We start from the raw sequence: 22,522 nt of genomic DNA on the forward strand, positions 1-22,522 counted from the left end.
TTAGACCCATAACTAACCTAAATTCAGAGTTCAACTTATAGTTCCTCAAATAGCAATAATGCCAAATGAAAAGTTCTCTCAGAGTCGACAAAACTAACTAACTTACAAACAGTTAACCTTGTTTAGAACACATTTTATTTTCACTTTTTGAACTGTCAAGAAAATCAGTTCAGAATATTATCTCGCCAGATTATCAGCGTTAGGTACTTAATACAAGCAACTCAATGATTTTTAAAAGCAATGTCAACAAAACCACAAAACAGTTGTTCAGGATTTCATACAATTGTGTTTGCTATACGCTTTCGTTATTGCACAAGGTCAGTTCGGATATTCAATACATACGTACAATATAATATATACTTAAATACGTGTGTAAATATGTATTTTACTTCAATATAAATACGAGACGAGACATATTTCTTACTTCAATAGAATTAAACATACATACGTACATAAGTATATATGTATGTAGTTAGTAAGTGCCTAAGTTTCAACTGTATGAGCTCATAAGTACAAAAAAAGATAGTTCGCAATGCCCCGACATTCCCTCAATACCGATATACCATACATACATACATACATATACTATATGTACATTAAACGCAGAACCAATGAAGCTTCTAACAAGTCTTAATGTGATTACAAACACTCAGCGCTTAATGGGTCAGCATTTAGCTTCTACCTAGTTTCGTATTTACGACTTTTAAGAGAGCCGCTGTAAGAACATATACAAATGTATATATTATATAAGCTTACTATGTAAGTAGCATAGTCTCACACCCACAATGCTTGAAAATATATGGCGATATTGCCCTTGCTGGTTGACATCATAACATAATAGGTGGCGCTAACTAGTTAAAAATAAATAAACATCAATGTTGAGGGGCTGAATGGAGCACGCAAGCCTCCCGCTAAGAAATTCGCTTGGAACATATGACTTTCACAGCATATTGCGTAATCGAGAGCAGTTATATTAAAAAAAAAATATTTAACTCAAAGAAAATAAATTTATTTAAAATTATCGCTAAATTTGAAATTTAATTTTTTTTACAAATTGCTTTCCCCTCTAGCTATTTGCTCCATTATACAGTATTTCTACTTAATTTTCGATAAAATAATATTCTGATATATTTTCAATTCCTGCCTCGAGCATAGTTATAGTTACATCGCACAAAAATCCCATACATTCGCTTTTAATTATTACCACTCGCGCATCTCATTTTCTCTCTGGTCTCTCTTTTTATGAGTTTGTGTAATTATGTAAATCACTTTCTACTCATAGACAGCCTAGAATTAGCGTTGATCATGATCACTCCGAGCCCAAATGAGTGCATTATGTAGGCTTATCAGAGAACATAAAACAAAAAGAAACAATTGTTTGATGTTCTCTGGCCTTGGAATAGCTTACAGCTGCTTAACAGTCTCCTAACAGCACTGTAAAACACGAAAAATGAGCCTACATATCAAAATATGCTACAACATTCCACTTTACATATGTATGTACATATAACGTGCATATGTACATGTTTGACCTATTGTCATTTCATTGCCAGCGTTCGACTTGCGCGCCGTTATTTTTTAGTTTACTAGGTAGTATTATAGTTTTGAGCATTACGTCATTGCGGCGCACTTGTTTACATGTACCGACTACATAAATCATTCATATCAGTAGATGTAAATATGTATGTTAAACATTATTCAATAAATTTTGCTATATCTGTACATACATACATATGTACATACATATATACAATAGAGCAGCCAATGTAGTCTCCATTCAAGTCATTTAAAAAGGCACTTAATTAAATTAGACTACAGGCAATAAAATGGTGTTCACCTCAAGCGCATCGAGGATCCGTCTAACGACTATGGATGCCAGTTAACAATTGGCTATATATTGTATGTTTGTATGTATTTTCTCAGGCTTTGTAATTTGCAGGCACAATGTGAGTTGACATCATAACTTAGTTTTTTGTACGAGTACTTATGGTTGTTTGTAAATGAGAAGGAAAGTGTTTTAGCACCATTATATAAGCAAATGTTTGTATATACATACATACTTATATTGTTTTTTCACATATGTATGCATGAAGAGGTGTCAGAATTACAATGTAACATTTTATATAAGGTGTTTATTAAATGTTAAAATTCTAATGCACATCTAAAGAATGTGAAAGCTTTAAAAAACATATTGTTTTTAAACTTTTGATTTGCTAATCTTTGAAGAAGACATATTGGGATAAAAAAGCACCCGCATCTAAATTGGTAGGACTGTTCTTAATTACTATGCCAAATATGAACGCGATTTGTCAAAAAGTTTTTACAGTAGCTGCTTAAGTCGGTACACCTCAGTAGTGCGTTGCGATTTTTGCAATGTATAAAACTATCGCACAAAGAATTTGTCAATTTTGAATTTTTACCAAATTTCATGTGCAGAATCATTGCGAATGTAAGAAAAGGCTTATGGTGATTCCAAACACAAACCTACAAGTATTACATAGCTTTCAAGATATTAAAAAATTTAAGGATATGGTGCTTGAAAATCGTCATTCAAGTGTTCGAGACGTTGCAAGAAGATTCGACATCTCTCACGTGTCAGTTCGAATGATTTTGGGGGATATTTTGAGTATGAAACGCATTCTTGCTCGACTCGTCCGGATACAGCTGATTTTTTTTTCGAAAAAGAGTACGGTTGTCACCGAATTTGAAGCTGAAAACGCAATTAATACGATCTATCAACCACCGAATTTGCCAGATTTGGTTCCTTGTGATTTTTTCTTGTTCCCCAAACTGAAATTGCCGCTCCGTGGAACCCGTTTTCAGTCGATAGAGGAGATAAAGCATAATTCGCTGAAGGATCTGAAGACCATCCCAAAAAGTGCTTGTGAAAAGTGTTTCGAGGAGTATATTACATCTGGTGGGGATTACTTTGAAGGCGACAAAATAAATATTGATGAATATTAAAATATTTTGCGTTTTATTTACAATTTTCAGATACTTTTTTGTCACAATCTTTGTTTTTATATCTTCACGAAATTTGGCACAGATTATTATTTAAGGTTAAGGTAGCCATCTACCATATCTAAACATATTTTTCAGTTCGAACCACTATAGCTTACAGCTGTCATGCAAACTGACCGTTCAAAATCAGAGTAAAAACCTTTTTACACCCATTGAATAAAATAATATTTATGAGCTAAAAAATGCACCTTTGAAGCATTATATGCTAGCTTGGGTACAGCCGTAGTTAACGTGTTTTCTTGATTTTGTTTTTATAAATTAATTCTTTCTAACCTTAAAAGATTAAAAGAAAATTTACAATGGAAAAAAATCTTTCAACCTTTTCCAAAATAAGAAACCGTAACTTGCAATCGTAAATAATTGGATTTTACTTTTGGCTTCGATCGCATTATATAGAAAAGTCGGTGCTCATGTGTAGTAATACGTATACTTACTACTACAAAAAATGAAAATGATTTGCATATTTAATTATATTCATACCAGACAAATACATTTATATATGTAAGTACATATATGTATATGTGTTTATGTGTTACAAAAGTAAAGTTGTAAAGCCTTTTAAAATATTTTTTTCTGAGTTAAGGGTTGGTAAAGCCTATAATTTGGCAGCTGTAAGCTTACATTTGTAATTTTTTTCTTTTCTCATGGAATACCAGGCAATGGAAGAAAGCATCGAATTAGAAATTACCTCTTAGATGCGCTTACACATTGGTAAGATTTTTGTTTTTTTAAATTCTCATTTAAAAGGTATAATTTTCCTCTAATTTCGAAGAGTATTTTATAGAGAATACCACTTTCTATCGAATCAATATGACAAATACTTCCGCTAGAATAAAACTGAACCTCCATTTGGCATTACCAAGGATCAGTAGATCTATAGGGTGATCCAAGTAAAGGTACTTTTTTCAATATCCTCTTTTTAACAGACCATGGGTGAGTCGTGTCAAGCTGTCATGTTATTTTTGTTCAGCATTGTTTGGCATTTCATCATGGAAAGACTTACGTCTGAACAACGTTTACAAATCGTTAAAATTATGTAATTACGAAAATTCACGTTCTGTAAAGAATGGAATTCGCGCTCTTCGCTCAACTTATAGTCAACATAATGCGTATGAAAGAGTACAAATTACAACATGTACAAGAACTGAAGCCGCTCGACTTTCCCAAATGACATCACTTCGGTCCTGAATAGTTCCAAGAAGATCCGACGTTTTGGAGCCAAATTTTGTTCTGCGATGAGGCCCATTTCTGGCTCAACGGGTATGTAAACAAGCAAAATTGCTGCATTTGGGACGAAGAGCCACCTGAAGTGATTCAAGAGCTGCCCTTTTATCCAGGAAAAACAACGGTTTGGTGTAGTTTGTGGGACGGTAGAATCATCGGTCCATATTTCTTCAAAAAAGATGCCGGTGAGAACGCAACCGTCAATGGCGACCCTTATCGCGCCATGATAACCGGCTATTTGGTGTCTGAAATCGAAGCTCGTGATATCGACGGCATTTAGTTTCAGTAAGACGACCCCACTTCTCACACATCGCAGCAATCAACGAATTTATTGAGAGAACACTTCGGTTAGCAGATAATTTCACGTTTTGAGCCGTTCGATTGGCCACTAGAATCGTGTGATATCACACCGTTACATTTTTTCTTTGGGGTTATGTAAAGTATGATGTCTATGCGGACAATCCTGGCAATTCAGGTCTTCACGCGTGCCATTCGCTAGTTATCAGTCGATATGCTCGAACGAATCATCGGAAATTGGGTTCAACGGATGGATCATCTGAGACGTAGCCGCGGCCAACAATGTAAAGAGAAAATCTCAAAAAAAAAATGCCAAAGAATGTTCTTTCGAATGAAAATAAGCAATTTCCATAAAATTTAAAGTTTCTTTGTTTTTTTTTTTAAGTAGGCAACTAGGAAATGGATCACCCTTTATATGTATGTATATAGGTATATTTTATAGGGTCACCGAAATTTCTTTTTAGGTTTTACAAACTTCTTGACAAGCTTATTATACTCCGTTCAGTGTATAATAAAATGCAAGCTTTTATTTTAAAATTGTATACTCTTATTCAATTAACAATGAGCTATTACTTGGCCGCACCTACTGGTTACTTATATGTGCCTAAATATGTACACATTAGCAAGTGTAATTAATAACAAATAAATTTCTTTTGGCGTACTTTTATTGCTTCCTTTTTACAAAGACAAACTTTGACAAAAGCCTCACTAACTGGCAATTAACTTGCAGCCACTTGAACACATATGTACATACATACATATATGTGTAAATAATTATTAATATATACATATGTATATAAGTGCCTTTACTTATCTACCCATTATTACTCACTTATTGATACGCGTTGAGTAACCTTGACAATGAAAGGCAAATTTCGACAGACCAAATATTTTCTTGCGCAAAAATTCATTTACACAGCAGATTAAATCAGCACTCGGCACACAGCAATTTCAATTGTTTGCCAATACTTTTAGTAGCATTCATACATATATGTATGTATATTCATTTATGTATGTACTATACAAATATACTTCAATGTATCACAGTTGCTACTCAGTTGTTGTGTGACTACATACATATGTACATACATATATAAATATATAGAATTTAAATGAGCTTCTAAGTGCGTTTATAAGCAGATCCTTAGCTCGTTGCGCCATCTGCTGAGACTCCCAATTGATTTATATAGTATCGAATGTGCGAAGAAAATTATCGAAATTAAGCTACAACAAAATCTAAGTATAAATAAATATTTATTTTCGCCGAAACAATCAACCAGTGTATGTTGGCCAAGCCAAGGCAATAAAAATTATTTTTCTCCGCAAAAATTGTGCAAATTTGTATAGCAAAGTGTTATTTACACTGCCAGTGCGAAATTATATAGTGTAGTACATACATACAGACTTATATATGCACATACATTATGGTAAATTAATATTGACACAAACTAAATATATTGACGAGTATATACATACATTTTTGCAGATTGTTTGTGGATATTTTTGGTAGCCCAAAATAAAAATATCGCGATATTTGCATTCGTTGAAGTATTTATATATGTAATACATACATATGTATGTATGTACATCTTGACGTTCGCAAAAACCGGCAGCAGTGGCAAGCAATATAAACTATATCGTGCGAGTCAACTAATCAACACTTGTGCAGCGCCGATCGTTTGCGCCGCCGGCCCGGCCTCTGTGCTCGCGATTGCGTATCGATTTAATTACCACAAATGCCGTTTAGAAGCCGAAAAATGACGAGTGTAAATTTAATGAATTCACTGTTATGATATAAATAAGCAAATATTTAATTTGCAATTTCACCAAATATTTTATTATTAGTTTTATTTTACATTAGACAATTGTGTTGGCAATTTGAGAAATTATTTTCAATCCTCTAAGCAGTTGAGTATGGCTAATAATAATTTTTTGTTGACGACATAATAGATATTTGTGTAGCCATATGTACATACATACTTATGTATCTCACACACACAGCCATGCATGAGTTATATACATATACTAGAGTATGGATGGTGTGGCAGGCGATGTATTTTAATACAAAATTAGCGTATTTTTAGACATAATAGTTGGTGGCGTGTATTTGCGCCAGTGTATACATCCAATGGCGTGAAACTATGCGTGGGCGTGCACGTCTTCCGTTGGCAATAAATTGTTGTTATTTTTGTGAATACGTATTTTTTCAAGGATCGGAAGATTTGTGCGAAAGTTATAACATTTTTGTATTTTTTCATCTTAATTATTGTTTTTGTTTTCATATTTTTTTTTACAATAATTTATCAACATCAAAGTCTTTGTGGCCTAGGTCAAATTTTGTCGCTTAATTAATGAACATAAGCATTATGCGTTATACTTTTGTGTGTATTTGCCTTTAATAATAAAAAGTACCTACATAAATAATATTTTTTTTTAATTTTAAAGAGATAAATGCTACAATCTTCTTTCCTGGTAACTTTTAGACGAATCGAGTTTTTTAATTTTTTTTATGAAATGCTTCATATAATTTATATTATAGAGAATACATAATTTTGCTTTAAAATATATGAAGCAATTTCTTTACACATTCCACTGAGGAGGTAGAAGCGAATATTTTAAGTTTTACTGATGACTACTAGCACAGAGGCAGTCAAACAGTAAAGGGATTACATGGGATTCAAAAAATCGTTATTTTTTGTCTTATTTAGAATCAAATTGCGAAAAGAAGAAACGACTGGCGCGCTGTTGTTAACTAGACTATAACTCGGGTCTACACCGGTAAGGAAGAAGAATAATAGTTTGGAGTTACAGCCTTAAAAAATACCGCGCTCTGGATCAGCTGTGCAGTCACATAAAACCTTAAACGCGTTTCCCTCGAAATTATGTTTTCAAGTCGGTCGTCAAGACCTATGTGATATAATTTACAATGTCTTAAACGAAGGATTTTTTTCAATTACAGTTATTAAAAAAACGTCGAGAAATTTTCACTAAAATCTGCATATTTTTGTAAATAAAAGTTTGCAAAAAATGTAACTTTCATTTTTTCTTCGTCCAGTACATAGTTTATGGCCTTAAAAACTGATGGATTTTTTTACTTCAGATGATCTTGTAAGAAGTTCTTCCTTCTTTCCGGGGAAAAGGAAAATTTCTGTGAAGCAGTTGGATCGATTAGCTTAAACTTTTTACACGAAATTCTGAAGAATACTTCAGGTAACACAACTTTACGCCACTGCGATGTTAGAGGCTGTTTCTTGCTAATTTTTGGTTACTAAAATCGAAAATGAAATTTCCTAACATGGAGGATTTTTTGTGTAGTGTCAAAAAAACTACCAAAATAGGTCTACGTGATGGAAAATTTTGGAAGTCATATTCGTAACCAGGACACCTCAAATACGCCATAGACCTTTTAACACAGCAGTCGCAAAGTTTTTCCATCAGATTTCTTGAGTAGTGTAATCAAAGAAAGAAGATTTTTGATATTTTTTCTCAAATTTTTTACCATTCTGAAATATAATTTTTTTTTAACACAAAAACTACTAATTTGGGAGCTGCAATTTTTTCTAAAACCAAATTTCGACTAGCCGATTATTACCTGAACGCATCAATAATAATAATACATTTCTTTACGTTTTGCACTCTAGATAAGTTTAAGTAGAAAAATCTTCTGAACTGAGCGCTAAGCTCAGAAGTAATATACACAAACATAAATGCATAACAATTTACACTTAGGGACAAAAAACTGGGTTTGAGATCTAACGAAAATTATATATTTGAACTAAAAACAAGAAAAAAGTTAGCTGCGATACTTTTCACAGGTTCTCTCATAGCAGAAAACGTATAAACTGAGCTCTATCTCGATTTTGATCGGTCAGTTTGTATTGCATCTATATGCTATAGAGATCCGAACTGAACAATATGTTCGAAGATTATAACCTTGACTTTGACAATACTCGGTACCAAACTTCGTGAAAATATCTTTTCAAATATAAAATTTTTCCCAACCGAAGTTGATTCGGTCAACTTTAATGACAACTGTATGGTCTGAATAATAGCCTAATGCCTGGTCAGTGCTAAGGTGCCTGTCACGCCGCGATGTGATTTGTTTTAGTCGTCACAACGCGACATCAAGTGAAGCTGGCTGCCAACTGGCTCTATATAAGTAAGGCAGGCACCGTGCCTGATCAGCGCTTAGGTGCCTGTCACGCCGCGATGTGATTTGTTTTAGTCGTCACAACGCGACATCAAGTGAAGCTGGCTGCCAACTGGCTCTATATAAGTAAGGCAGGCACCATGCCTGGTCAGTGCTTAGGTGCCTGTCAGGCAGCGATGTGATTTGTTTTAGTCGTCACAACGCGACATCAAGTGAAGCTGGCTGCCTGCTGGCTCTATATAAGTAAAGCAGGCACCATGCCTGGTCAGTGCTTAGGTGCCTGTCACGCCGCGATGTGATTTGTTTTAGTCATCACAACGCGACATCAAGTGAAGCTGGCTGCCAGCTGGCTGCCAACTGGCTCTATATAAGTAAAGCAGGCACCGTGCCTGATCAGCGCTTAGATGCCTGTCACGTCGCGATGTGATTAGTTTTAGTCGTCGTATTAAGTTTGCTACGATATTTGTAACATCCAGAAAGAAACGTCGGAGAGCCTTTACAATGAGTATACTATGTAAATGATCAGGGTAAAAAGCTGAGTCGATTTAGCACGGGCGTAGCATATATGCGAACTAGTCCCACAGTTTTTGAGATATCGATCTAAAATTTTGCACAAAGTCTTTTCTCTCCTGAAGTTACGCATTTGTCAACATAACAAATCGGACTACTAAAACATAAATCTGTCACGCAAACTGAACAATCGGAATCAAGTACTTGTATGGACAATTTTTAAATTTGGCGAGGTACCTTCACGATATTTAACATGCGCTACAATCTCCGAATATATTATTCAAATCAGACTACTATAGTATATAGCTCAAATTTACCGTTTTTTCATTAATTTGGTATGGACAGGGTCTTCTCCAATCAGTTACTAGATTTTTCAGGAACAGTAGAATAGCAGAGAGCAATCGAGATTTTCGATTTCTTTATTAAAAAAAATGGACTTATCAAAAAAAACTTTAAAGTAAGGCGATGATAACATTCACTAGAGGAAGGAACCTGGCTTAAAGTTAGATAGCAATATAAAATGAAAATTTGCTATAAAAATCTATTTTTCAATTTTCTAAAAATCGATACTAAAAAGTGGAATTTTTTTCTCCAAAAATCGATCTAAATTGTAGCCTAAATATTAATGGGCTTATAGAAACAGGTTTACGAATATTATATTATATTAAAACTAGTGGAAAGAACCCAGCTTGAGGTTACTGACAAAGGAATATAAAATATGGGTTAGAATTAGTAGTCTTTATTTTTTATTTTAAAATTTCACTTCGTACAGTATAAACATTGTATTACAAAGTATGCTGAAATGATATTTTTGATTCAGAAAATAACAACCAGACTAACATAGAATCATAAACAAAAGAGCATAATAAATAAATTTGTCATGTGCATATACCTTTTTTGCCAGATTACCACATTCGCATATTTTTCAAACAAAAATTTATATTATTATTTAATTTTAAAGTGCATTTCAAATATATCAAAAAAAAATTTAATTCAAAAAACGTGTACAACTTATCTAAATTCGTTGTAATTTATAAACATGAATATATGTATTTATATGTTTACGGTTATGACCTTAATTTAAGGTAAATTATTTTATTCCCTTTGTTCTTTGTCTAAACTAAAATAAATTAAAATTTAATAATCTTATTTGTGTAAAATTTGTGTTTTATTTGGCAGTATGCTGGCGACATAAGAAAGAAAGCATGACATAATGTCGCAATCGGACTTAAATGCTTTGGCATACAAATGAAATTTTGTGAAAATTTGGCAGGGATCAAAATTGCATCATTACCTAGCGCCTGTGAATAACAACAAGTTCGCCAACAAGCACTAGCATTTATACATATGTATGTAGATATAACTACTCGTAAGTACTTCCTAGGCATTGAGTATTGGTGGACGCGTACTTACACGAGTATTGTCTATTCGTCAGCAATTTTAATGGGCAAAAACCAACTGAATGTCAGCGCTGAATGCAAATCACCAATGACGATAAAACAATACGTTAAAATAACGCTTAGAAATACACATACACAATAGTGGCACACACCTACAAATTACTGTTATCGCATTAAAAATCTTTATTTACTCTGTGGCAACTATAAATTTTGCTCCCACCCAACGGTGGGGTACCGAGCGTCCGAAATTCATTGAAAACGAAATTACTGCGCGCAATTATACATAGTTTAATTTAAAAATAGCTGAATTTATGTGAAGAGTGAGTAAAAAAATGGAAAAAGCAACAATTGACAGTGCATAAATAGTTCGCAAACAATTGCAACTTTTCACCGTGTTCAGTGCAAAAGGCTTCTTCCCCTTTGACAGTTAATTGACGGCACATGCTCAACGCATATTGTTCGATTGATTTCTGGTCAACAATGGACAAGCATTGAGTTCACCTAAAGGCATACACACCGTTAGATATACATACGAACATACATGTGTGTGCGTTACGTTTTGCTTTTTCGCAAAATCATTTTGTTTTTCTGCAGCGATGATCGCATTTGTCTATGAATGGCGAGGATATTGGCGGTTGGTGGCAGCGGGGAGGAGCGCCTGGGCAGGATAGACGTGGCGTGTGTTCATGGCCGATGATTAACAAACGGAATGAGATCATTATTTTGAAATTAAAAATTTTCAATTTCGCAAATGTTAAAAAAATTCTGTTTACTCAAAGTTATGTGCTGGTCAGCATACCAACAAATCGGTACATATGTATGTATGTATGTAAGTATGTATTTTTTGAGCTATTTATTTTTGCAAATAAAGTGATTTTCGGAATTTTAAGTGTGCGGATGACTTAATATCTGCTGACATAAGTCATTAAAAATATTTGCTTATAGGCAGCGTTGTAAGATTGATTTCAAAAATAGCAGCTAATATATCTAAATATACACGAAATATATCGAAAATAATTATTTTGAATAAATTGCAGCTTAAATATTGACAGGTTTACGTATTTATTGAATAAAAAATTTTTTATTAAAAATTTGATTAGAAACAGATTTAAAATTTTTTATATTAAAAATTTTCGAAAAAAAATGTGTTTTATATTTTTTTTAAATTTCCGATTTTAAAAGTTGAAAATTTATTTTTTAATTAGAAAATCGGAATAATTTGTAGTCTAAAGATTAATGGGCTTATTTGAAACAGGTTTGCGAATTTATTGAATAAAAAGTTTATTAGAAACAGGTTTTCAAATTTTTTTTTACAAATTTGCTACGAAAGGCTATTTTTCAATTTTCTCAAAATCGGAATTAAAAATTGAAAATTTATTACTTTTTTAATCCGAAAATCGGAATATTTCGTAGTCTAAAAATTTATATGGGCTTATAGAAACAGTTTAACGAATATTATATTAAAAAATTAAGAATTGGAAATTTCATTTTTATCCCATTTAAATTAAAATTTTCGAAAACAAAATTTAAAAAAATATTATTTTATTTATAAATTTTAGTAATAAATAATATATATTTAAATAATGTTAAGATAAGCCCTACTTCCCTCATCTTGGCTTTATGAAAATCAAAAAAAAAAAATTAAAAATTATTTTCCAAAATTTAAATTTTTTAATCCGAAATTAGAAATTAAAAATTGGAGATATATGTTTTAATCGCTAAAACAGAGTTGAAATTAAAAATAAAATTTTTTTTTTTTAATTGGTGTAAGAAATAAAAAAACTTTTCAAAGCAAAAGGTTGAATGGGAAAGGATAAAAAACTATTTACATTTCTATACCGAACTGAAACTAATCCGAATTTTGTTATAAAAAATATGCTTTGGAATTTTGAATCCATTACTTAACATTAGAAAATTTAAAATTTTTTAACTCCATTATATGTATTTTTAATGTATTATTTGCAACCCTGTTTAGAAATAGGTTTTCACGATCTAATTAAAGAAAAGATAAGCCCTAGATTTTTAAATATACTCGTAACACATGTTGGATTCATAAAAATCAAAAAAACAAAAACCCAAAATCTAAACTAAAAATTGGACATTTTTTTAATCCGAAAATCGTAATTTTAATTTGGAAACTCTTTTTTAAATCAATATTTTCAAAACTAAAATTAAAAATTGAAAAAAATGTTTTTTTTTTTATTTTTGAGTGGCAAATAATATAAAATAAAAAGTGAATCGACTAGTCCTAGAATTTAAAATTTCATTCCTTTTAATTTCAAAAAAATTCAGGCAGAAATTTAAAAAAAAATCCAAAATTTTTAATTTATTAAATCCGAAATTTGGATTAAAAATTGAAAATTTAGTTTTTTATCACAAAACCATACTTAATTATTGGAAATAATATTTTTTTATTTAAAAATTAGAGCAACAATTTTTTTTTTATTTTTTCCATAATAGGAATAGAATTGGAAATTTTATAACTAATTCCAAAATCAAATTTTAAAATTAAAAAAATATATATGTATTTATTGTATATTAAAATTGGAGTTACAACTAAAAAGTTTTTGTTTTTTTGTTCCTAGCATATATATATTTTGTATACCATCAGGAACTATAGATTTCAACAAATATAAAGCTACTGACATAAAAAACAAGCAAAATCTGAAGTTTACACTCGAGAATTTTTGACATTTAGGTCGAAATAATATATATTTTTAAATTAAATCAAAACAGTGTATTTGATACATGAGAATGTAAGTTAACCTCAAATTTCTTCAGAGAAAAAAAATTTTAAGAGATGAATATGAAAAACCCAAAAACTTGAGTATTTGAATATTTGAAATGTTCACATAAATTTTAAGATTATGTCCAAACGGTATCAATAAAGAGTTGTAGATCTTTCTATTTTCTACAACTTTGTCATATGAATTTTGTTCTATATGGCTCATAGTTTTGCCGAAAATTGAGTTAAACGATTTTAACCATCAAAAATTCACACAGAACATATCGCTCGTTAATTATTTTCTAATATGAAAAAAAAATTTAACTCCGTAATAAAATATTCAAAATCAACTGCATATTGGTTTTAGAAAAACTTAATTTTTTTTTTTTCAAAATTAATTTTCCCCATTTTTTGATAAAAATTAATTTCTTTTAGCATTATTTTGTACTTGTAAGAATATAATTTTTAATGAATTTCAATGCAAAAATAATTTAAAAGCAATTAAAACATATTTAAAAAAATTTTAATTCTAAACTAATTATGTTTAGAAAATTATATAATTTACAATGATTCCAGACTTTTTTTGCATAGTAAATTAATTTTAACATTCGCACATGCAATTAATTTTCAAAAATAATAATTTTATTTAGAAGAAAAATTGCAATGAATTATTTTTTGAAAAAATTGCGACATACAACCAAGTAATTCTTAATTTTTTTTAATACTTTCACATGTAGTTGTTAAGTGCTTAAAACATAATCGTAATGACTTACGAATGCCACCGCCAAATGGCGCTTTTTAACATTTTTGGCAACGAGCCGAAAACTTTCGATACATTCTTACAGAACCACACCGATACATACATACATACACACATACATAAATACATATAAATTTACAATATTATAATGTGCGCGTGTGTGTACATTCATTCAGACGACAAATACAACCGACAACCTGGTGAATGATTGAAGTGTGGTCGGCGAGCGGGTGTTTCGTTCGTCTGGGTCAAGTGCGAACACTTCACTGTAATGCGGCGTTTTTCGAATTGGCTAAATTCTCAGCTAAGTGAAATTAGTCGAAAGTAAAAGATATAAATGTACGCGCTTTTATTTACTTTTCCGTCGACTATTCTCCTATACTCGCTTAAAATGTGCAATGTAACGCATTAATTGTGCGCGAAAAATGGCGTCGTTTAATTTTAAATAGCACTAATTTTAACTAAGTAAATAAGTGAATAATTGCTAATGAATCATTTGAACTGAATCAATTGTAAGAACTCGCAATCAGCCATGAAATGTTTAGAAAATTTGCCAAAATTGTTCTAAATTGAGCAATGTGTGCAAATATTAGACAATATTCTATGGTTTTGAAAAACATTTTTAAAATGCTATGAAGCATGAAGCAAATCACCCAGCGTTTATCTTATAGAATATTTAAAATAAAATAAAAAACTTTTTAAAATTTGTTTTTCAATTCAATGCAATAACCAGATTCACTCAGGACAACATCCTTAAGCACCCCTACTGACACCGACATCGGATAATAAACTCGCCCACTTCCCATATAGTTGTTTCAGAGGAACAGAGACATTAAATTTTACACCCAAGATGTAGTACCAGAGAGCTTTATAGGAGCCTGGTTGAAAATAATAAAATGGTCGTGGCACCACATTTTGGTGAAACCCCTAGATCTCAAAATCTACTCGACCGATTTCAGCCAAATTTGGCAGGTAATATTACCCTGACATTCTTACATTTCAGTTTGAAAATGGACGAAATCGAACTACAATCACACCACTTCCCAAAGAACACAGTTTTAAATTCCATCTGATTCTCTCATTTCCCAGTATATAAATCAAGTGACAAACAATGTATTCGGTTAAAATTTATACGAAGAGTGCTTTTAAGGTGTGCAGCCAAATTATCAAAGTCGGATCAAAACTATTCAAACTTCCATATACCGAATATGTGGACCGGAGTGCAGTATGAACTTATTATCGAAAATATCGATCAATCTGTCAGATATACTATCGAAATTCGAAAAAAAAATTCTCGGCTTTGATCCTTGAAAGTTCGGACAAATTTTCGGTTACATGCGATCTTAGCACTTTCTTTCTTATCTCCTTTCTACTTCATACTATCCTTCAAGAAGTTCTGTTGTCAAAGACACCACTTTTCCGAGAGACTTACGGAAAGAACTTCGTAATGGCCGTGTTTTGAATATTTTTCTAGAGAATAGAATTCAGGTTTGCATCGCGACCTAATGTCTATTGGGCCGTCTCCTCTACCACATATATTCAGAAAGCCCAGCACTCTTATGAAGGTTAGGAACTTGCTGAACGCTATTGAGGTAATGTCATCCCTAATAACATATTGTATATGAATCCAGGAGCCTTGAACCTACGTCTAAAAATTGCCGCGCAATCTAGCATCAGGTGCTCAGGAGTTTCCGGTTCCATGTTGCAAAATCGGCAGATTGCACAATAAGCCATGCCCGTGTTGAACAGGTCTTTCTTGTTCCTACAGAGCTCAGTATAGATTGCGACAACTGGATGAAATTTGTCTACCCATTCTCGTCTCCGTGCAGAGACAGCTGCTTTGTGGTGTGGGACCCCACCGCAATATAAGGTTCAGTTCTCATCGTAATAGAAAACGCAGCAGAGCAGCCTCCTATCTCATACCCCGGCACGCAGATAAAGGTATTTCCCTTTAAAAAGTTCACAAAATCTTTGTAAAATATGTGACTTTGAAATAATAAAAAGTTTGAATAAAATATTTTGTGCTCGAAGAAAGCCATGTAAGCTCTTAAAAGGGCAATGCCACAATCTCCCCATAAGTTGTGCAGGTCGAATCACTATAGATGGATATACATACTATATCAAGATAGAGAACTTTTTATATCTTTCATGCTATAGAAATGCGACTGTGAAGGGTATTATAGCTACGAAGTGAACGTTCGTTTGCTTTAATATAATACTAAATAGTTAACAAAAATATACCTGAAATATAATGTCATAAACGAAAACTTATTGAAACAATTATTTAATTTTTTTCTTTCAAGACTTGACAGACTCTGTACACAAGACTTACCTTGCAACTGCAGAATGGTCAGCTGATATTCGGCCAACTTCTCATCGACATAATCTTGGGATTGATTCGCTATGATTTCCGCTGTCGACGGGCCGAACTCCTCTTCATCATCATAAACTACATACGATTTAGGATGCGGAGGCTCCAGTGGCACACCGACATAGTCGTATTGATTCGGTGTTGGCTGTTGTCGCGGATATTGCTGCTGCTGTTGTTGCTGCTGCTGCTGTTGATAGTGATGTTGCTGCTGTTGCTGTAGATGTTGTTGTGGTGTTTCGTACGTTTGCGATAACGGTGTTTGACGATTACTATACATAAATTCCGAATTTGGTGTTTGGCAAACAATCGGCGATGGTGTCGGTGACAATTGGAAGGAACTCGTCGGCCCAACGCCATACGAATTCTGATGCTGTAATGGCACATGCGCCATGGGACGGAACGGTTTCGGGCCGGTTGGCGATTGCGCCACTTTAGGCGGCAGTTGTGGCGATTGTACAGCCGATTGTTGATTGGGATAGAAAGTCGGCTGGAAAGTGGGTGGCTGGTATGGTGCCGGCGAATGATTGCCCGCTACGTGTTGCGGCCATTGCGGACGCGGATGCGGTATGCTATTCGTGCCGCGTGTACCACGGCCCGGTGCCGGCGACATGGCGTGCGCAAACGGCGTGGGACTCATCGGTGCCGGCGATTGCATGGAAGGATAACGCGGACCCGAAATGATTGGTGGCGGGCTGGGCGCAACCGGTGTCCATGGCGACGGCGGACGGTACATGAACGACGATGGTGACGGTGAGGCGGGATTATGCGCACGTGGATTCCAACCACGCGGCCCACCAAAGGGCGGTGGCGGTTGACCAGACATATTACCGCGCGAGCACGACTAAATTGAGTTTATTTGCACTTAAGGTCCGTATGATATACTTTTTATATTAATATTATTTTTTTTTTTGCAGCTTTATTAGTTCCTTTGGTGGCGAATTTTTATAGGTTTTTTTCTTTACTTTTTATCAGTTAATTTAATACGCTTTCAGTCAATTTAATGTTTAATTGTGTGGTCCAATTTTTAAAAACTATTTAAGGAACACTTGACGGTATCATAATACACTAAAAAAAAGTTAAGTCAAAAATTATCAAAAAAAAAGTGCTGTGACAAAATTTCTCATTTAATTGACATGTTTACCTTCAAAAAGTGCGCGAAATTCGTAACACATTATTGAGAGCGCCAAAAAAAAAGAAAATCTTGAGATGACAGCAGCTGCTAGTCACAAAAAATACATAATTTTCTAATAACTACACTACCAATGTCTATAAAGTCAACTCTTGTCCTAGAAAGTGGTAAAAACTTGTCACATTTTCGCAAAAAACAAAAACAATTCGCTAACCCACTAGCCTAATTGAGTCTAATGGTGCTCACAGTAAGTGGCGCACAACAACAATGCAACACAATCTTCCTGGCGATCGTACTATTTTTCACTCAAACCACGTAAATACAAGTAGTTTGTGCCCACCAATGATTAAAAATGGCGCTGACGACATTTTGAAAGCGAAAGCATTTACTCTGTGTGAAAACACATTTATCAGCGCTTTATGAGTGGTGGCTGGCATGAGGTGATCGGCGCACATATTGGCGCATGTTTTCGTGGTCCAAATACACGGAAACATCATGATATACAAGCAAAATTACTTTTGTTTGCTGGCAGCAATGACAGTTTTTAGACATTTTCCGGGTTAATTTATTATATAGCAACGCTTAAGCACATCATTATTCATAAAAGAAAACTTTAGTTTATTGTTAGGGATTAAGTAGTCGCTTTTAGCACAAACAAAAGTATTACTGTTGTTGTGTTCTTTACAGACCTTGGCAGATGGCGTGCGTAATCTTAGAATATATGCGATGTTACATTCTGACTGGATTTCGACTAAATGATCTTGAAACGGATACGGAGATTGTAATTTTAAAATGGCTTATGATAAAAATTAATTGCGCTGTGAAATATTTTGGTTGGAATATTTTGTTTTTTTTTAGATATAGTACATTCATACTTTACTATAAATAATAAATTTTGCTTTGCCATTGTAGAAGCAGTTCTGCATACATATGTATTTAACGCTTATAAGAAGGATATTGTAAAATTTGTAAAATTGTAGAAAGTCTAACATGAAACCAATATCCAGCTAAATATGTATGTAGGCATCTGAGCTGAGTCAATTTAGCTAAGTCGTCTGTCCTTCATTTTACAAGATATCGTTCAGAAATTTTGCACACTTCCTTTTTTCACCAAGAAGCTGCTTATTTGTCGGAACCATTGATATCGGATCACTAGAGCATACATATAGCTGCCATACGAACTGAACAATCGTATTCAAGTTCGTGTATGAAAAACTTTTTTATTTGACTAGATATCTTCACAAAATTTGTCATGTCTTATTGTCCAAAGCAATGGTATAATCTCCGAAGAAATTCTTTAGAACGAACCGTTATAACATATAGCTTCCATACAAACTGAACAATCAAAATCCCGTCATTGTATGGGAAACTTTTTCATTTGATGAGATATCTTGACAATGTTTCATATGGATTATCGTCCAAGATAAGGGTACAATCTCCGTAGAAATTGTTCAGATCAGAACACTGTAGCACATAACTACCATACAAACGGACTGATCAGAATCAAGTTCTGATATGAAATCTTCCATTTCTCTACATAAAAATCGTAACTTAATGTAGTAAATATGTGTTAATATACATTTGTACGAGTATATATACCCACAATCGTTATGATGAACATGTGTTATGTGCTACAATTCATGTTCAAATCGAATTTCTGGACTTTGTGCTAATTAAAGCATCAAACAGACGCATGTTTCCTGTGGAGAAAACTTTAATTTTTGTTTATACGAGCATTTATACACTATAAAGTGATATACAGTATGGTGAATTTATGCAAAAAGCCAATATTTGAGGAGCTATGTAAAAAACGGCAGAGTTGATTATCAAAAGCCCAAACACAAACTTTGTACACTGCGAAAAAAATGTGTAGACAAACTGCGGAACATTGAGTACTAAGGCTGAATAAAATAGAAAATAAAATAAAAAATTCAATAATATACTCAATACTGGCCTCAAATATATCCTTTATACAACTTTGAGTGTCATTTAGAACTGATTTAGAGGTTTACTTTGAAACGGCTATGAAGCAAACGTAATGCTTTAATATTTAGAGCCTAAGAATCCCACAATTTGGAGATAGAAATCCCAAGATTTTTTTATATTATGTAAATATTTTCTTATAATAACAAAAAACAGTGTTCCGTTATCTAGTAAGTCAAAAATAACCGTTAAACATATTAGCAATATTACTAACCATTTTATAGGTTATCTTCCTACTTCAGCTTAATAATGAAATCTTATTTTGCCGGAACCCAAACTTTAAAAACTGCTAAAAAAAAATTATAACAGCAACTGGTGTAGAACCACGAAAGTGGTTATATAGTCTACTAAAGTCTAGACTATATAATTTTATTATTATTACTGAATTCGTAATTCATAAAGTTTAAGATGTTTTCTATAAAAATAAAGTGACATATTTACTATTACATATTTATTCTCAAAACTTTTGAAATTATTATATTACTGACAGTTACAACGCTTTCTTCCTGAACGACAAAAATTATTTACAGTGTAATCACTTATACTTGGGCCCTGCAAGGTTGTGCGGCGCTAGGGGCTAGCCAACCGCATGCAGCCACACACACAAACGCTTACATACACAGCTGCAGCGATGGCCATAATCACACACATAGTCGGCCATCACCAACAGTAGCATCCAAATCATCAGCAAAATCAACAGCAACAACAATAGCAAGAAGAGTTCCCATTCTCACTGCCACAGCACACTTTGTGGCCAATTCGTTAAATGAAATGAAGTAAAAGAAAAATTAGGAAAATTATTTCGTATTTCAAAAATAGAAATGAACTCAGTTCGTTAAACTTGTTCAACCGAATTTCTGCTACGTGTTCTACTGTCGCTGCCTGCTAGTGCTGGCGCTAGTGCTCGCGTTGTTGCTGTTGCTATTGCTGTAGGCGATATTACTGCAACTGATGGAACACTTTTACTGACAGTGACCACACTCAACTACACATTTCCACCGACCAATTTTTGATTTTCACTTTGGTTTCGAATAGTTTCACTACCACACATGCACACACATACTTGCGTACGTGTGTATGTCTTTTATGATTTTTATGTACTCAAATGTAATAATTACAAATAGTGCCACTCAATTTGGTCTTTCGTTTTTTTAACACATTTTTACACTGTTCGATAAATATGTGTGAACTTAATTTTAATAAAAAATATGCGTTTAACGTTAAGCAAAAAATAAGTATGTGTGTATTTTTGCTTGTTATGTAACTTTGCTGAATATTTCCGGTAAGCAGAGAGGCGAAGGATTTCGCGATTTTCTGATCGATTGTGAAATGTGACTAGTTTAGCGCGTTACTAACCATAAACTCTGGACACGTTAGGATCCAAAAAACACAAATTAGTCGGACACTTAACGGTACACAAATGTAAAACGTTGCGGTTTTCCCCCGATTGAATTGTCAAAAAGTAAAACTATTTAATTCAAAGTGCCGCGACACATATACTGTATGTATGTATATGTGTGTATAAATTAAATAAATAAAACTTATTTTAGATGAGAAACGGAAAATCTTCTGAGGAAGAAACCGAGAACAACACTCGACGAGTACGAAACACCAACTGAAAGAATTTTCAACTTGCAATAACGTTGGCTGCCAAGAGTTTCCATTGCGGATAATATGTACCGTTAATACGCATAGTACTGTAAGTGTATGGATGTGAATGATGCTGATGCTGATTCGAAGGCGATATGTGTTCTTGCTCTGGTTTCTAGCGTTGTGTTGGTGAATCGCGCATGCCTATTTACCTAGGATATGCTCACCGAAATACGCGCGTATAGATATCATGAAGACGACGAGACGACAACTAGTGTCGCGTGCGATCGTGTCATAGACCAATAGTCAGGAAAATGTACATATGCGTTTGCCGGCAAAGAGAAGAGCGCAATAAATTCATTCAGTTTGAAAGCTGTGCGCCCCATGGAAAAGCATCACCCAATTATTGTATATATGTAAGTTTGGATGATTAGACCAAGCGTCCGTGGGGCATAGCATTATCTGACCGGCTTATTCTTTGCATTACTTCGCTGAAGTGATACGATCATTCCTAATGGCAATATTTTTCGCGATTTTCTCGTTATGTATTTTAATTATTCCTTTTCTTCTATAACAACAGATGTGATCGCCACAGTATTTACACTTCTAACCTTTCAATGTATGTATATAATAATATGCAGCTGTTTACGCAAAGGTTATTATTTTTTTTTGTTTGTTTTTAAGTTTACTTGCCGCAAAGGTGATGATTAAAATGCATAAATAAATAAAAGATTCATTGACTTTTTCCTTTAAATGCTGATGTATACAGAAAGAGAAGTGAACGCGGTTTACGGATTCTTTACTTTTTAAAAATATGTACTGTTTAAAAAATATTTAAAACCAAGCAAATGTAAATTTTTAGAGCTAAATAACGCAATGATTAAAGAAACGGTACATGTCCTTGTATCTTGACAAAATTTGGTAGGGATTATTGACCAAGGCAACGGATATACATATATTTATGTATATACATATATATGTATATGAGTAAATATACATAATATATAATATATACATTAATATTATGAAGTGACCAAAAATATCAACATAAATATCTTTTTAGATATTTTAATCTATGAGAACTGCACCTGGGAAAGATATTATAGCTACGGTGCAGGCGGAGTTAGCGTTCTTCTTCGTTTTAGCTCTATAAAACTAAGCCACCTGCTAGCGTTACGTTTAAGCAAAGTTCTGTCGTATTAAAAGTGAATCAATTTTTACTTGGTATTGCTTGGGAGAGGACTGCTCGATTTACTGCCCTATAATGTATAGTTTACTAAAAAGTAGCTATTAGTAATAACGATATCTGACCTTATCTATTCCAATTTTTTCTCCTATAACAAAAACAAGATAAATCGAGGT

At 33.2% G+C, this 22,522-nt stretch overlaps 1 protein-coding gene across 4 annotated transcripts in view; it reads right to left on the minus strand.

Annotated features, from left to right (window-relative positions):
* The window catches only part of LOC120767370 (nesprin-1), a 200,442-nt gene extending 179,337 nt beyond the window's left edge, over window positions 1-21,105 (minus strand). The window contains exons 1-2 of one of the 4 annotated variants that reach the window (XM_040093348.1): window positions 20,927-21,101; window positions 16,420-17,523 (exon numbers count right to left, since the gene is read on the minus strand). In XM_040093348.1, coding sequence (XP_039949282.1) covers window positions 16,420-17,281 — 862 coding nt within the window. In that variant the 5' untranslated portion in view covers window positions 17,282-17,523; window positions 20,927-21,101. Of the gene's footprint in view, window positions 1-16,419; window positions 17,524-20,926 lie in introns of all 4 variants that reach the window. The other 3 variants (XM_040093349.1, XM_040093344.1, XM_040093346.1) reach the window with 3 other exon arrangements.
* Between the last annotated feature and the right edge of the window lie 1,417 nt (window positions 21,106-22,522).

Source organism: Bactrocera tryoni, chromosome 2, assembly GCF_016617805.1.
Source record: "Bactrocera tryoni isolate S06 chromosome 2, CSIRO_BtryS06_freeze2, whole genome shotgun sequence".
Classification (NCBI taxonomy): domain Eukaryota; kingdom Metazoa; phylum Arthropoda; class Insecta; order Diptera; family Tephritidae; genus Bactrocera; species Bactrocera tryoni.